Source organism: Heteronotia binoei, chromosome 11, assembly GCF_032191835.1.
Source record: "Heteronotia binoei isolate CCM8104 ecotype False Entrance Well chromosome 11, APGP_CSIRO_Hbin_v1, whole genome shotgun sequence".
In the NCBI taxonomy this organism is placed as follows: domain Eukaryota; kingdom Metazoa; phylum Chordata; class Lepidosauria; order Squamata; family Gekkonidae; genus Heteronotia; species Heteronotia binoei.
This window is the reverse complement of record NC_083233.1, coordinates 6,101,695-6,117,199: the sequence shown is the minus strand read 5'-3', so window position 1 is coordinate 6,117,199 and position 15,505 is coordinate 6,101,695. Positions and strand designations below refer to the sequence as shown.

The 15,505-nt window shown below is 44.7% G+C and overlaps 1 protein-coding gene across 7 annotated transcripts in view; it reads right to left on the bottom strand.

Annotated features, from left to right (window-relative positions):
• ATRX (ATRX chromatin remodeler) overlaps window positions 1-15,505 on the bottom strand; it is a 164,173-nt gene that overhangs the window by 25,083 nt on the left and 123,585 nt on the right. For all 7 annotated transcript variants that reach the window (XM_060249503.1, XM_060249504.1, XM_060249505.1 and 4 more), the window contains 5 exons: window positions 14,905-14,993; window positions 14,609-14,781; window positions 9,294-9,447; window positions 9,016-9,116; window positions 2,091-2,199 (listed from right to left, as the gene is read on the bottom strand). In XM_060249503.1, the coding sequence (XP_060105486.1) occupies window positions 2,091-2,199; window positions 9,016-9,116; window positions 9,294-9,447; window positions 14,609-14,781; window positions 14,905-14,993 (626 nt within the window). The remainder of the gene's footprint in view (window positions 1-2,090; window positions 2,200-9,015; window positions 9,117-9,293; window positions 9,448-14,608; window positions 14,782-14,904; window positions 14,994-15,505) is intronic.

Below are 15,505 nucleotides of genomic sequence, written 5' to 3'. Positions count from 1 at the left end.
CCGGCAGGACCTCAGGGATCGGAGGAGGGCGGCACGCTCACAAGCAAGACGCTCCCTGAGCCCTGAGTTCTGAGAGGATTCTGGCCCTCCTAAGAGCAAGGATGCTTGAGTTATGACAGGATCCTGGCTGCCTCCCTGAGCCAGCAATTAGCCCAAACGGGCAACAGCCAGCAGAGGGCTATATAGCTGTGGGCTTTGGGAGGAGGCTTTGTGGAAGCAACTAGTCATCTCCCTGACATCCTAGCATCCACTCCGGCTTGACTTTGGTTCCTGACTCCCTGACTTTGGCTTTTGACTTCTGGACTCCCTGACCTCGGCTTCTGGACCTCGGACCTGCGATACTTGTACACTGATTTGGATTTGGCGCCTCAGACCCTCCTGCTTACTGGCTACAGACCTCGGACTGCCTCTGGACTTTGCCTGACCCGGCCCCAGCCGTGACATACTTCCTTTTATCCGTTTTAACCCAACTGCTCAGCAATTTCATCGAATGCCCACAAGTTCTTGTATTGTGAGAAAGGGAGAAAAGTACTTCTTTCTCTACTTTCTCCATCCCATGCATAATCTTGTAAACCTCTATCACGTCACCCCGCAGTCGACGTTTCTACAAGCTAAAGAGCCCCAAGCGTTTTAATCTTTCTTCATAGGGAAAGTGTTCCAACCCTTTAATCATTCTAGTTGCCCTTTTCTGCACTTTTCCCAATGCTATAATATCCTTTTTGAGGTGCGGTGACCAGAATTGCACACAGTATTCCAAATGAGGCAGCACCATCGATTTATACAGGGGCATTATGATACTGGCTGATTTGTTTTCAATTCCCTTCCTAATAATTCCCAGCATGGCGTTGGCCTTTTTTTATTGCAATCGCACACTGTCTTGACATTTTCAATGAGTTATCTACCATGACCCCAAGATCTCTCTCTTGGTCAGTCTACCAGTTCACACCCCATCAACTTGTATTTGTAGCTGGGATTCTTGGCCCCAATGTGCATTACTTTGCACTTGGCCACACTGAACCTCCTCTGCCACGTTGACGCCCACTCACCCAGCCTCAACAGATCCCTTTGGAGTTCCTCACAATCCTCTCTGGTTCTCACCACCCTGAACAATTTAGTGTCATCCGCAAACTTGGCCACTTCACTGCTCACTCCCAACTGGGTGTCCTTAATGAGGAGCCCTAGACTCCTTAAATGATAGTCATAAGATAAATGGTGTAGAATGCGAAGTCAGGAGGGTTCAGATTTTTAAAAACTCCAGATTTTAAAAGTGTGTCAAATAAGATACGAGAAATATGAAAAGCCTGGTTATGATTCCAAGCAAAACACAGATGAATTCAGGGTTCAGACGAGCCACATTCTCCCCACACCCTGGCAGCAACAACTGGACCAGCTCACGTGAGACCACCACTTCCACGGCTCCCTGTTCTGAGGATACGTGCAAGGAGACTGTTTGCTAACAAATTCCAACTTCACCACTTTGCACTGAAGTTCCTCCCTTTGAAATCCAGTGTTTTGTGTGCCCTAAGGGACAGAAATGCTCCCCTAGTCATTCCCAAATATTGCCATTCTTAAGTGTGTGATTTGTGGCCATTCAGTCTGTGGCAGACCTGTCTGGTGAACGACTGGGGTGTCCTTAAGGAAACTCTTTTCTACATTTTACCTCCTGTTTCCCTTGTGTGCTTTCTTTGAAAGTCCATTTTTAGTTTTTTTGTACAGTACACAGAGGGTGTGTTTAAGCAAGACAGAAAAAACTGCATACTCATGTAAAGGACTCACACCAATCTAAAGGCTCATTTACTGGCACATTTCACTGCCTTGAGTCCTCAGGAAAAAAAAACTGGATATAAATGTTTTAAATAAACTATTATAAAATGAACAAAAATATGCTTAAGGTTCTCTATATAACATCCCATATCACACTCCATCTCTGTTGTGTCCTACTCCCTCAACAGAAACAAGTTGCTTATCAAAACTCTCTTCTGTTGTATGCATGTACAGAAGTGCACCAATGGCAATGACTGAAAATAGATCAGGGAAACTAAACTGTAAGAAGCATTTTAAAAGTTCACATACAAAACAATTTTTTTTACCTGACATTTGTTTCATCATTAAATTCTTCAGCCCATTTTTTCCTTGATTGAGCAGTGGTAGAACCATCTAGACGATAATAATCAATATTTCTGAACCACTTTCCTTCACCTGGGCAGCCAAAAGATAGAATATATCAAAAATACAGGAAATGGAAGGAACAAAATTAAACATTTATGTAGAAAGAGATTATATATATATATATATATATATATATATATATATATATATATATATATACACACACACACACATACACACACACACATAATATATACATAATATCAGATATAAAAGCCCAGACATCATTTTAGCTCTTTATAGTTTTTAAAATCAGAAAGTTTAACAAAACCAGGAAAACTTCCATTTTTACTGGAATCAGAAGCACAATAAAAGCAATCCTGTGTATTCACAATTAGAAAATAAGCATCATTTGTTCATTTCAATAAGAAAGATCCTTTCTTTCCTTTCCTCTCTTGCAAATATTTTGCTGACAAAAAGACCACATATGGGAAAGTGGGGGAAAACACTGCATAGATGTCTGTCTGCAAGGCTGATCATGTCTTCGAACTGTCCATCTTTTTAGAATACCCAGCTGAGAATAGAATATCCAGTAGAAAAAAGAGGTTGCTTACATGTAATTGATAATCTTTGAGTGGCCATCTGTGTATTCACACCCATGGCTTCACGGCGCAAGTGAGACTGCGAGACAGATCATCTCACTGCTGTCTGTTGTTGTAGACAGCTATCCAAATCATAGTGTTTCACGAAGGTATGAGGAGTAAGTAGCCCAGGTGGCTGCTTTGCAACTCTCTTGAAGTGGTGTGCGCCCTTAAAGAACGTCATCAACACAGCCATGGCCCTAGTAGAATGGGCACAGACAGGATCAAGAAGTGGGCATTTCGCTAACAGACAGCACAGTTTAATGGTCTCTGCTAACCATTTAGACAGTTTCTGAGAAGACATGTTCAGGAGGTGCATAAGGTATTACTAGATTTCGATCCTTGTGATATGGCCATGTCCCATGCAGAAAGAAAAGCAAGGCCTGTTTTACATCAAGAGAATGTAATCTTCTCATCTTTAGATGAAGGAAAGAAGACCAGAAGCGAAATGTCAGACTGCAGATGGAACTCAGTGACCACTTTTGGTAGGAAATCCACATCAGGCACCAGCAACAGACCATCCATATGGAAATGTAGTTTGGGGGGGGGGGGGGAGAGTCACAACAAAGTACCGTAAGTTCTCCTACCCATCTGGCGGAAGTGATGGCCACAAGAAAGGCCATTTTCCAGGACAAATGTTGACGAATACAAATGGCCCTGGGTTCCTTATCAGTTTATGTAAGACTGAGGGAAGCTCTCAAAGCAGTGTAGGTTGTTTGATGGTGAGATGCAAATGGTGCAAACCTTTTAAGAGTTGCTTAGTGTCCAGGTGAGAACACAGGATAACTATCCACAGTGATGGTGTGCTGAAATGTCAGCTAGACAAACCCAGAGAGAAGAGTGGCTCAGGCCAGAGTCCACAAGGAAAAGAAGGCAGCAAAAAATGGCCAGCAGGCCAGCTTGATCTAAGAACTCAGTTGTCGAAGAAGCGTGCTGTACAAATTTGGTCCACTTGTAAGAATAGGACGGATGCATAGATGGTTTTTGACTGTTTCATATGACTTGTCCCACCTGATCTGAGAAGAGGGCAGGTGTATTCTCCAAGCTGTGAGTTTCAGGTGAGGGATGACATGGTGCACCACCTAGCCTCGATGGACAAGGAGAAGGTCTGTAGCTGGAGGAAAGTGATAGGAGATTCCCCTGGAGAGTCAAAGGCCACCGTAGCATAATCAGAATGCAATCTGGCCATTTCTGTATGAGTTTGTTCACCACTTTGATGACCAGAGGGAGAGGAGGAAACAGGTAGAGGTGCTGGTGCACCCACAGATACAGACTAAAGTCAGTGTGGTCTCTAAGTTGTGTTCTCAGGACTTTGTCACTATCAACCAGCTGCTATGTAGGAGAGCAGTGTGATCTCCTGCAGTGGGAGATGTGTTTCAACGACCATCATGGTTTTGGTGATGTGAGGGGCAGTTAAAATCCCAAAAGGAGAGGACCTTGTATTGGCAGTGGTTTTAACCAATGGCTAAGCAGAGATATTTCCTGTGGCATGGACAAATGTTGATATGGAAATATGTGTCCTGCAAGTCCAAAGTGGCCATCCAGTTCCTTTCCTTGAGGAGAGGCAGAATATTTTGCAGAGATAAATTCTCCACTTGTCCTGTTCTTCCAGGACATTCTCAGTGGGACTGAAGGAGGCATGAAAAACCTTTCATTACACTCTGCAGTCTTCGCCAACTACCACCAGGATAGAATTACCATTCTGGGGAAGGCAGTTGAGAAGGTGGTGGCTGAGCAGCTTCAGGCTTTTTTGGATAACATTTCCATCCTTGACCCATACCAGTCTGGCCCTAGTCATAGGATGGAGACAGCGCTGGTCACCCTCATGGATGACCTCCAGAAACATCTGGATCAAGGTGGGTCTGCACTGCTGTTGCTTTTAGATTTAACAGTACCATTTAACACAGTTGATTACAATCTTATGACCCACTGCCTCGCCAACACAGGAGTTTGGGGGATCTTCCTACAATTGCACGCAGCACCCTCAACAGAGGGCGGCACATACCGCTTGTGTGCGATGAATATTCAGGGCCTGAAGGTTCAGAATGGGCTGTAGGCCTCTGTCCTTCCTTGGGACTTATAAAGTAGCAGGAATAGAAGTCATGACCTCTGAGCTGGAGGCTTGTTTGCTGAGTAAGGTCTGTACTTCTTCCAGCAGACCTTCCTATGGTGGAGTGGTGACAAAGACTGGTGTAGATGGGTTCTGAATGAATTCTATTGTATAGCTCTCTGAGATGATGGCGAGGACCCACCCGTCGGATGTAATTCACCTCTGGGCTGGTAAGTAGGATTGGAGGCTGGTGGGTTAGGGCAGCTGGAGGAGAGGGGATGGTAGAGTAATTATAATCAAAGGCCCTATTTGGGTGTTCTGGGGGCCTTGGATCTAGTGAGCTTGGATCTAGTGAGCTTTAGTGGGGGCCTTGGATCTAGTGAAGTGGAAGGAGAGAATTTCGACTTTGTGCCATGAAGTGTCATTGGTGAGCTTTGGATGGACACCAGGATGAATCCCATAACTACCTGTTGAATGGGTATTTAGATCAAGGTTTGGGCCAGGCCTTGCCTCTAGAGGAGTGGGACAATAACACTCCTAAGTCGCGTGAGGTCTCAATACTTTTAATCCATGTCTTGTTGGACTGAATCTGTGATGGAACTAAACAGACCATTGCCTTCAAAGGGTAAGTCTTCCACATAGGATTTGGTGTCCGGTTGGAGAGAAGCTGAATGGAGTGACGCATGACACCTGGATGTGACAGCTGAAGGGAGAGTTTTTGCAAAAACATCCAAGATGTGCTTCAAAGAACGGAGTTGTTGATATCTGCCTATGCATGCAGTATAGTTAGTCACCTTAATTTCTAGGACCCCTGCAGAATACAGTTTCCAGTCAAGGGTGTATGATTTTTTCCCTTCCTCATCTGTCAGTGTGGAGTGCGAATGACAAGCTTTGGATGAAGAGGAGACAATGATGGAGTTTGGTTTTGAGTGAGACAAAAACTCAGTACTTGTCTCTTGGACTCGGTACATATGGTTGAGTCATCAGGATGACAGAGGAGTGGAGGCCGGTTTTGTCCAGGAAGCTTTTGCTGTTTGAAGCATGACAGTTCTTATGGAAAGGCCAATGGCAATAGAAGTGTCCAGCTGCACAATGTCAAAGACAGTGTCTGTGGGTTGAGGCTGGACAGTGGACAAGGCGAAAGTGTAAGCCATTTGTTTGACCAGTTTGCCATATGACTTCACGTCCTCAGAAGGAAAGGCTGGAAGATCTTCTGGAGGGGGATGGATTGGTGTTGGAAGTTTGCTGGTCCAAATCATGCTGCTCTTAGTTGCCCCCAAAAAACACTGGTGGAATAGCTGACATCAGAAGGTTCCGGTAAGTGTGGTGTTGGCAGACATTCTGGGATCAATGTTGGGGGTGAGATGTGTTCAGTGGAACCCATTCTGTATGCTTGGTCGAATGGCCAGGACAGTTCTTTCAGGGTCAATCAGCTGGAACCAGTGGTTTAGAAAGGGTCATTGAGGCCATATGGCAAGTGGGATGGAGGGACATACGAGACTGATATGATATCCCGGAATACTGGTCCTATTTCTGAGGTGGTGGGAGCTAAGGTAGTGCAGACTGTAAGGGGTATGCCCACAGAAAAATTGCTACTGGCACTGGACCCAGGAGAAGGGTGGTGGTGCCAGCAGTCAAAAAGATGGGGATCAATTGCAATCGTAATCAGGAGTGACTCAATGTTGAGGAAAGTGATCTCAGCCTCGGGGTGTCTGGTGTTCATCCTCTGTGCCGTGACCCTGAGGTGGAGCTGGATATATCTAGTCTGGTGAAAGTCTATCCCTGCTTCAGTATTGAGAGTGAGAGCCCAAGGATCGCTGAGTGAGGTTTATCTCTTCTTGCTTTGGCTCAGAAAACCTGACGAGTTGGGTTGGAGAGGTTATCTTAGTACAGAGGGGTTAGTCAATGGATTGAGGATTAGAGTAACTGAAGAGGTGGTACTGTATGGGGTGTGTCAACTCCAGTACATCGTGTTTCAGAGAAGCGGATTTTCAATCCCAAGAGGAGTCATGCTGTGGGGTCCTAAATTTCTTGGCATATTTCTTATGTTTCTTGGTCTTATCTGTCTTTGGACTCTTATCCTCCCTGCATTTTTTGGCAAGTGTGGGGGATTATTATTTTGAAGCCAAGCCCAAGGGTTTCAAGGGGCAGTTGGGATAAAAATGGGTCTGAGTGGGAACACAGTCCCCTCAATATTGAATGGCTGGCCAAAAGTGTTGATTTGGTTGGGTTGACAGAGTCGATGCCATCGGAGTCAGGGAGAGTGCTAACACCAGCAATGTCACTTGAAGACGGGCTGCTCAATTTTTTCTTGTTTGCTTCAAGAATTGTGCACAGTGAGGGCACAATTCAGTCTGGTGTGTCTCACTGATGCACAGCATGCAAAGGGAGCAGCCGTCAGGCAGTGGAATTTTGCTCCCACACTTGGTGCAGTGCTTTAAAAGCCCCAGTGTTTTTCTATAAGCCAGGTAATGGAAATTAAGGAAGGAAAAGAAGTCCTTGGAGAAGGCCTCCTTACTCTCTTATCTGTCGATTAAGATACACCTTTCTTCTGTTTTTTTAGGGGCAAACAAAAGAGAGAGTAACTCCATGAATGAGTTGAAAAACGGAGAGGAAGTCAGGGTTCGAGATGCCTTACTGTCTTATCGTATGTGTTGCGCCCAGGCCTAACAGCCTCTCTTGGCTGGTTTTTATAAGCCTAAGGGCTGTGCTTGCAGCCAGCTGCTAGAAGTAATCCTGCAAACAGTCATCTTTGTCATCAGCAAGCAGTTGGGCCAGGAGATGTGCATTCTGCCTTATTGCCTGCACTTCTGTTCTCAGCCTCTGCCTGTGGCATTCTATGGGTGTAGGAGATACTGGTGGGGTGGGAATGGCTGAGGTTCACCTGCTGAATCAAGGCTGGAGGATGTCAGTGGCTCTACACCAGATTCAATTCCAACTCCAATTCCAATATAATCATAAGTGGACAGTACAATGCAAGCAAGCAGTCATCTCAGCAAGGTGTAGTTCGTCTGCGGTGGTTAGCTTTTTTTGCAAGAACGGCAACCAATTTGTCTCAGCTGCCATTCGTGTTTTAATGCTAAAACAGTTCCTCAGTTGTTATATGGGATCTCCATTTGGGTTTGCGTCAGTTTCCAACTTGAGCAAATTCAGGCAGCGTTTTTATGCTGTATTTTGAGGGTCCCCAACTGTGTTAGCTATGCTGCAATGTGCCTAGAGACTGGAACCCAATTGATTGAGACCAGAGCAAGGCTACTAACTATAAAGTTTTGGCTACGCCTACACTTTAGGGCAGACCCTGCTAGTTATATTCATATGATGCTAGCGGATTCCTTCGTTTCCAATTGGTATTGCCAGATCCAGAAGAAAATACATTCAGTAGGTGTACCCCTGGACAACCTCTGTATGCTAAGTGAAATGCAGGCATTCAGAATCCTGAAACAGAGGATCTTAGACATTGAGAAACAGTCCCTTTGTTCTTCTGGACATCAAACTTGTACCTCTTTAGCATTTCGAATCTTCCCAGATCATGGGCTGCCTGCTGCCTCCCTTTCCCAGATTACTTCACCCCAGTTACGCTGCTCCTTTATGTTAGCAAGACTCAATGTTCTACCCTCAGCGGTACTGTCTGAGAGGTTTGCCAACAGCCCTTATCAGGATAGAGTCTGCCCATGTAATGGAAGGCACCCTGAAACGGTTGCCCATGTCTTACTTCACTGTGATTTTTATGGGGAAGGGCAGGACTGCATAATCAAACCTATTCTGTGTAATTTTTATGGATTACCTGAAGCAAAGTTAGTTTTTTTCCTACTATCTGACCAATGTTCCCATATCACAAGCCTCGTTGCAAAGTACCTTTTGGCTGCAAAATCAGGGAGCAAAAGACTAGCTCCCCTTCTTGATTGACTAGTTTTTATAGCACCGATGTTAGCTGTGAATCCTGACAAGCCTGCATTTCATTCTCTTGCTTGCTGGTCAACTTCTGTTAATTCAAGGCTGGATCTACCCCCTTTCCAGCTTTTGAACACTGTGTCCCCAAATAAGATAGAGCTGATGGCCTTAAAAAGCCTGCATTTTCCTCTTCACAAAAATTCACTGAGATCTCCCTGTTCCTATTTAACCAACACTGCTTTGGGAAACTGGAAGAGAGAGGGGTTTTTTAAAAATTAACTATGTGACCTCCAGATATCTACATTCTGGCATTTCTGCACTTGCCTTTATATATCACAGGTTTGTCTTCTTCTTTTTCCCGATTCGCCAGCTCCAAAAAATCTTCTATCAAATCCAGTGATATTAGGGACTGACTGAATACTAAACTGAAAAGAAGGGGAAAAGAATGTCTCATGTTATTTCAGCACAATGAGCTAGCACACACATTTGTCACACTTCTTATACTGTGCCAGTTTGCTTGGGGGGATCTGTGAACCTAAACAAGAAGCCAGGAAGGGCTGAAGCACAGGGGGGAGGGACAGAGAAAAGAGTTGTGGACTTACACTTTATTCCCCAGCTCCTCAGCCATGCGAAGAATTTCAAAGAGAAGCACCATCTTCCCAGAATGCTCCAGCACTTCAGCATCAGCTTCGGTGACAAAATCTTTGTACCAGTCTGGTGCTGGGCTGCCTGGGTTGGAAGTGGAAGTGGTTCTACCTTGGGAGGAGAAGGAGGGGATAAAGCTGTGGTTTACTAGAGCTGGTTTTAAACAGTGAGACTTTGCATGCAAAAATCCAAGCTCACTTCTCCTCACTGCTGGCAATCAGTACAGGAAAAATGGAATATAAAGGGGACCATAAGGTTCAGAGTTAGTCTGCCAAAGCTCACCTTTTAATATATATCACAGGCACAGTGTGGAATGGAGAAGGCTCTGGCTAGAAAACCCCTTTCACATCCCTCCCCGGCAAAACAGAACTTATGTCGCTTGTGAGAGAAGGCAAACTGCTAAAATGCTAATAAAAGCAAATATTTATATAGCATTTCCAGCAAGTTCATATACAGTACCTAGATAATCTTTATAAAAGTGTCCAGTAATTCAGTAACAGCATAAATTAAAAGCTGCAGGGAGACTGGCTTAGGCAAGCTCTGAACTGGCTCATGGTTCAGATTCCTCGGCACTGTCCAGCTGAATACCTTGCAGTTGTGCTGTCAGAAATGCATTCTATGAATCTACAATCCCGATGTAGACACAAGAAACCAAACGGCCATATAGTAAGCTGCCCATATGTGACAAGCCTACTTCAAGCATCATCACCTCGACATTTTCTTTAAAAGTACCGTATTTTTCGCACCATAAGGCGCTCCGGAGGATAGGACGCACCTTCCTCCTGGGGGGCGATCCGCTGCCTCTTCCTCCAATCTTGCGCTTCCCCCGCGCCTGCTTGCCTGGCTCCATCTTCTTCAGGCAAGCGTGGGATCGCTCCACGTGGCCCCAGCGCTTCGCAAGCGCCGGCTGCGGAGGGGGCAGCGTGCTTCCTACTTCCCTGTGTGCCTGCCTTCAGCTGTGATGTTTAAAGCAAGCGCTGGGATCGGAGGGGGGAGGGAGCGATCTCACGCTTGCCTGAAGAAGATGGAGCCAGGCAAGCAGGCGCGGGGGAAGCGCCGGATCGGAGGAAGAGGCAGCAGATCGCCCCCTCGCCCCCCGAAGGTACGTACCTTCGGACCATAAGACGCACACACTTTTCCCCCCACTTTTTTTGGGGGGGGGGAGTGCGTCTTATGGTCCGAAAAATACGGTAAGTACCTTGTCTTGAAGAGAAAAGCATTATTCTCCAGCATCAAGCTTATAGCAGAATGATCGATACTTATTCACTCTTAATATTTAGAGAGCAACATACGACACAATCAGTCTTTCCCTACATTGCAAGAACTTCTAAGAAAGATGCCGATCATCAGACTACAGACACACACAGCCAGCTAGAGAATCAAGCAGACCGATATACACACCTTTACAACATCACCATCCAGAGCTGCAGTGAGTGGGCTGCTGCTCCTCAGCTGTACAGAGGGACCATGCCCATGCTGAACAACAGCGGTTAGGAAGGTCCAGGGCCACAAGGCATCATGGGAGTTTGGGGGCCCACCGGGAGGCAGAGACAGATTGCAGGCCACCACAGCGCTTCAGAGGCCTGAGCAAAGGACATCCTGCTAGATGGGGGTAGTCTTGCTGGACCAGGATTTCCAGGAATTGCTGTGTGTGGGGGGGGGAGGGACCTGGATTTGTGGGGATGGCTGAAAGCTGTTTAAGTTCTAGGAGCCCTGTGGTGCAGAGTGTTAAAGCTGCAGTAGTGCAGTCCAAGCTCTGCTCACAACCCGAGTTCAATCCCAGCGGAAGCTGGGCTCAGGTAACCGGCTCCAAGTTGACAGCCTTCCATCCTTCCGAGGTTGGTAAAATGAGTACCCAGCTTGCGAAGGGTAAAGTGTAGATGACTGGGGAAGGCAAGGGCAAACCACCCTGTAAAAAGTCTATCAAGGAAACGTCATGATGTGACATCACCCAATGGGGCAGTAACAACTCAGTGCTTGCACAGGGTTTACCTTTTTAAAATTTAAGTTCTCTTTGCAAACAGCGAAGGAAATGGCTCCTTTCTCCACACTGACAACCCAGAGAAAAGAGGGAGCTGAGGGAGCCAGATGAAGGAAGGAAGAAGGGTGAATGCAGATCCCTCCCTTCCCAACTTGAGGCATTCCTAACAAAAAACAGCTGGGAGAAGTGCAAGCCACCACTGTGCCACAGCTGGATCCAGGCTTCTGCAAATGCTATGGCGACAAGCCACTGCTTACTTGGATTGCTGGATGCCAAGTACAACTTGGTTTATCTGTGCCCATGTACTCAAGTAGGGTTTTTTTGGGGGGGGGAGGGTGGGGGGGGACTCTGGCAAAAATTAAGAGAACTAACAGGCACTTGTGCTTTCAGACCCTGAAATAGTAGCTTTTGGCTGTGTTGAACTAGCTCCACAAAGCCTCACACACTTTGATTAAGACTGCCAGAATGCCAACAGAGGAGCACCGGGGCGACAAAAGGGAAACACCTGAGGTAGCGGAGTGGGAGGTGGAAAACTGAAGCTTAACAGGCTGAAGCTAATTTTCTTGTTACACTATAGAGAGGGAAGATTAAAACATACAGAGGATTTTGAAGGACAGTGAGAATTTCAGTGCTGAAATAACAGAACATCAGTATGTGTTTCTCATGGACAGAATGAATGGGGCCTACGGGAAACAGAAAATTAAGGAGACGGCAATGATATAAGTAGAGGAGAATTTTAGAACAAACATTTAAGCTGCTGATCTTATTACTGACTACATAAATGGAAAATTTCCTCACTGCTATGTTTTTTATGTGGTGACCAGTTACACTAATTGTATTTATGGGCATTGTTAGGATGACAATAGTGTAACCAAAAATACTGAGGGGATCTCCTGTTTCAAAAAAGAATCAAACTTTTCACTAGCTAGGCCTTGTTCATAACATGGTTCTTTGGACTTTAAAAGTTTTCCAATATGCAGCTTAAACCTGATGTTTATTTTGTAGAAACTATGAAGGGGAAGTAGATATCTGTGTCTAGCAGAGCAAGTTTCAGCACACAGGCACCTACAACCTCCTAGTGATACTTTACGTAGAAGACTGCCTTTATTTATGTTACCTACATTCTTCTAGCCGTGCTTCAAGATCACAGCTTTAATCTTCACTTCATATGTGCGTTACACGCTTTGATTTATTGTAAATACAGTAAAAGCTACCTCCTTCTTGAAACTTTAATCTTATCACTTACTGCAGCATTTATTTCCACAGAACTCTTTCCTTGTAATAGCTTCTACGCAAGTCCAACTTTTAGAGCAAATGAGCTGATGGGGATAGCCATGAAAAAAGTCAGAAATAAATGAAGATCAGATCATGGCAAAGTAACACATTTTTAAAAGAAGGCACTCGTTGTTAACGGCTGTAGAAGGGAAAAATGGTTTAGGAATGCAAAATGGTATGGAATGCAAAAGGGAAGAAGAAAGCAGCAGATTAGCAACTAACTAATTCACAAGACTGCTCGGCCTTTGGAGTCATTTGCTGTGAGGAAGATGGCACCATGTGATAAAATTTTGATACCTCCTATCTTATTTTCCAGTACTTTTCCTAATTTTTTCCTTTCTGAGGAAAGATACCCCAGAGCCTTTGATGTTTGTTACTGTACTGTCTTTAACTTTACACTGTTTGTAAGAAACTACTCAGAAAAGTGCAAAGCATACCAAGTGCAGCTACATAACGGAACTGTGCGTTAATGTTTTGATACTTCTCATTTTACCTTCCAAAGCTTTTCCTAATCACTTATAACGCTACACAAGGTTTTTGTTGCTCCAGCAAACTGTGCTGATGAGTTCAGGGATCTTTGTAATACAAGTCAATTCTCCCTGCCGCCACCAAGGGCCAACATCTCTTTCTTAGGAGCCATTAGTGCAAGGGTTCCCAATTCTTTCTGAGCCTGCTGGTGCCTGACACAAGATGGTGGGTGCAACCACAAAACATGTCGCAAACTCCAAGAAAAGGTTTGGTGGGCAGCATACTGCAGACCCCTGCATTAGGGTATGCATGGAATTCTCCCACACTTCTGTCTAAACATTTGGAATTTGTTCAATGGTCCTTCAAAGAATCATAGAGTTGGAAGAGACCTCCAGGGTCATCTGGTCTAACCACCTGCACAATACAGGAAATTCACAAATACCTCCACCCCACACATACTTCCTGATGTTTAGCCAAAACTCTTGATTTAATTTCAACCTGTTGGTTCTGGTCCAACCTCCTGGGGCGGCAGAAAACTATTCTGCAGCATCCTCTATATGACAGCCCTTCAAGTACTTGAAGATGGTGATCATATCACCTCTCCATTGTCTCCTCTCCAGGCTAAACATACCCAAGCTCCTTCAGGCTTTCCTCATAGGACTTGGTCTCCAGACCCCTCACCATCCTCGTTGTCCTCTTGTGGACATGTTCCAGCTTGTCTAGATCCTTCTTAAATTGTGATGCCCAAAACTGAACACAATATTCTAGGTGGGGTCTAATGAGAGCAGAGTAAAGTGATACTATCACTTCATGTAATCTGGACACTACACTTGTTGATACAGCACAAAATTGCATTTGCCTTCCTAGCCACCGCATCAAACTGCTGACCCATGTTCAGTGTATGGGCCACTGACCCCTAGATCATTTTTGCACATACTATTGCCAAGACAGGTCTCCCCTATCTGATGCATTGATTTTTCCTACCTAAATGCAGAACTTTACATTTATCCCAGTTAAAATTAATTTTTGTGGTTTTAGCCCAGTTTTCCAGCCTGTCAAAATCATTCAGTATCCAGACTCAGTCTTCTACTGTATTTGCAACCCCTCCCAATTTAATATCATCTGCAAATTTAATAAGAATTCTCTATATTCCTTCAAAATAATGTCTAAAGATGTTGAACAAAACTGGTCCCAGGAGACATCCTTGAGGCACTCCGCTTGTCAATCCTCTCCAAGAGGATAAGGAAACATTCACAAGCACTCGTGGGTGCCATCTGCCAACCAGTTACAGATCCACGTAACAATAATAGGATCCAAACCACATTTTACTAACTTGTCAACAAGAATTTGATGTGGAATCTTATCAGAAGCCTTACTGAAATGAAAATAAACTATTTCTACAGCATTTCCCTGATCCAGCAAGGTAGTGACTTTCTCAAAGAAAAAGATCAGGTTAGTCTGACATGGCTTGTTCTTGAGAAACCCATGCTAGCTCTTAGAAATCACAGTAATCTTTTCTAAATGTTCCAGGAATGACTGTTTCCTTACCTTCTTCCGTTTTTTCTGTGCCTGGAGGGTTGCTTATTGATTCTTCTACACTTCCTTCCCCACCTCCACGAGATCTTGAATTCCAGACTTTAATCACTTCAACATCATTATCACTGCCACTTTCACCTGAGCTACTATCTTTCTTTGATTTTTTCCCCTTGGACTTTTTCTTCCTATAAAAATAACATTTAATGATAATTTTAAAAAACCTGCTGGTATGTGACCCTTTTTGTACTACAATAGTATAATATACAGAATCCATTAATTATGTATTTACATGAAACAGTTGAACTTACTTGGTATATTCATCAGAGCTTAAGCTTACTGATGTCTCCTCGGAATCGGATGCTATGAACTCATCAAGACTGTCTTCATCAAAATAGCCCTGAAAAACAACAGAACCATTTTATTAAATTCAACAAGAACCATTTTATTAAATTCAACTGGCTTTGCTCAAGCCTCTAAAACATCTGTTTATTCACATGAACAACACCAAAGTCAGTAATGTTGTTTCAGAACTAGGAATAAGGCCCATTGTGAGGAAAAATACAACAAGCTCTAGAAAGAGGATCAGGATAAGTGCCCCCCCCCATCCTTGGTGTCTTCCCACCCCACCATCCAAATGAAGACATCCACTCCCCCGACTCTTGGTGTCTTCCCCCCACTCCAACTCCCCCCCAACAACCTCTTCCTCTCAACTACCCTTGCAGTCTTGGCAACCCAATACTCCCCCCCATCTGTGACATTCTTTCACCTCCCCAACCTTACTCTCTTTCCGTCCACCGACCAACCCTTGGTCTTCACTCACCCTCCCACTCTCGCTGTCTACCCACTCCCACACCTTGACATTCAGCCTTGCTGTCTTCCCACCCACCTTGCAGCTGAAAATAGATGCCG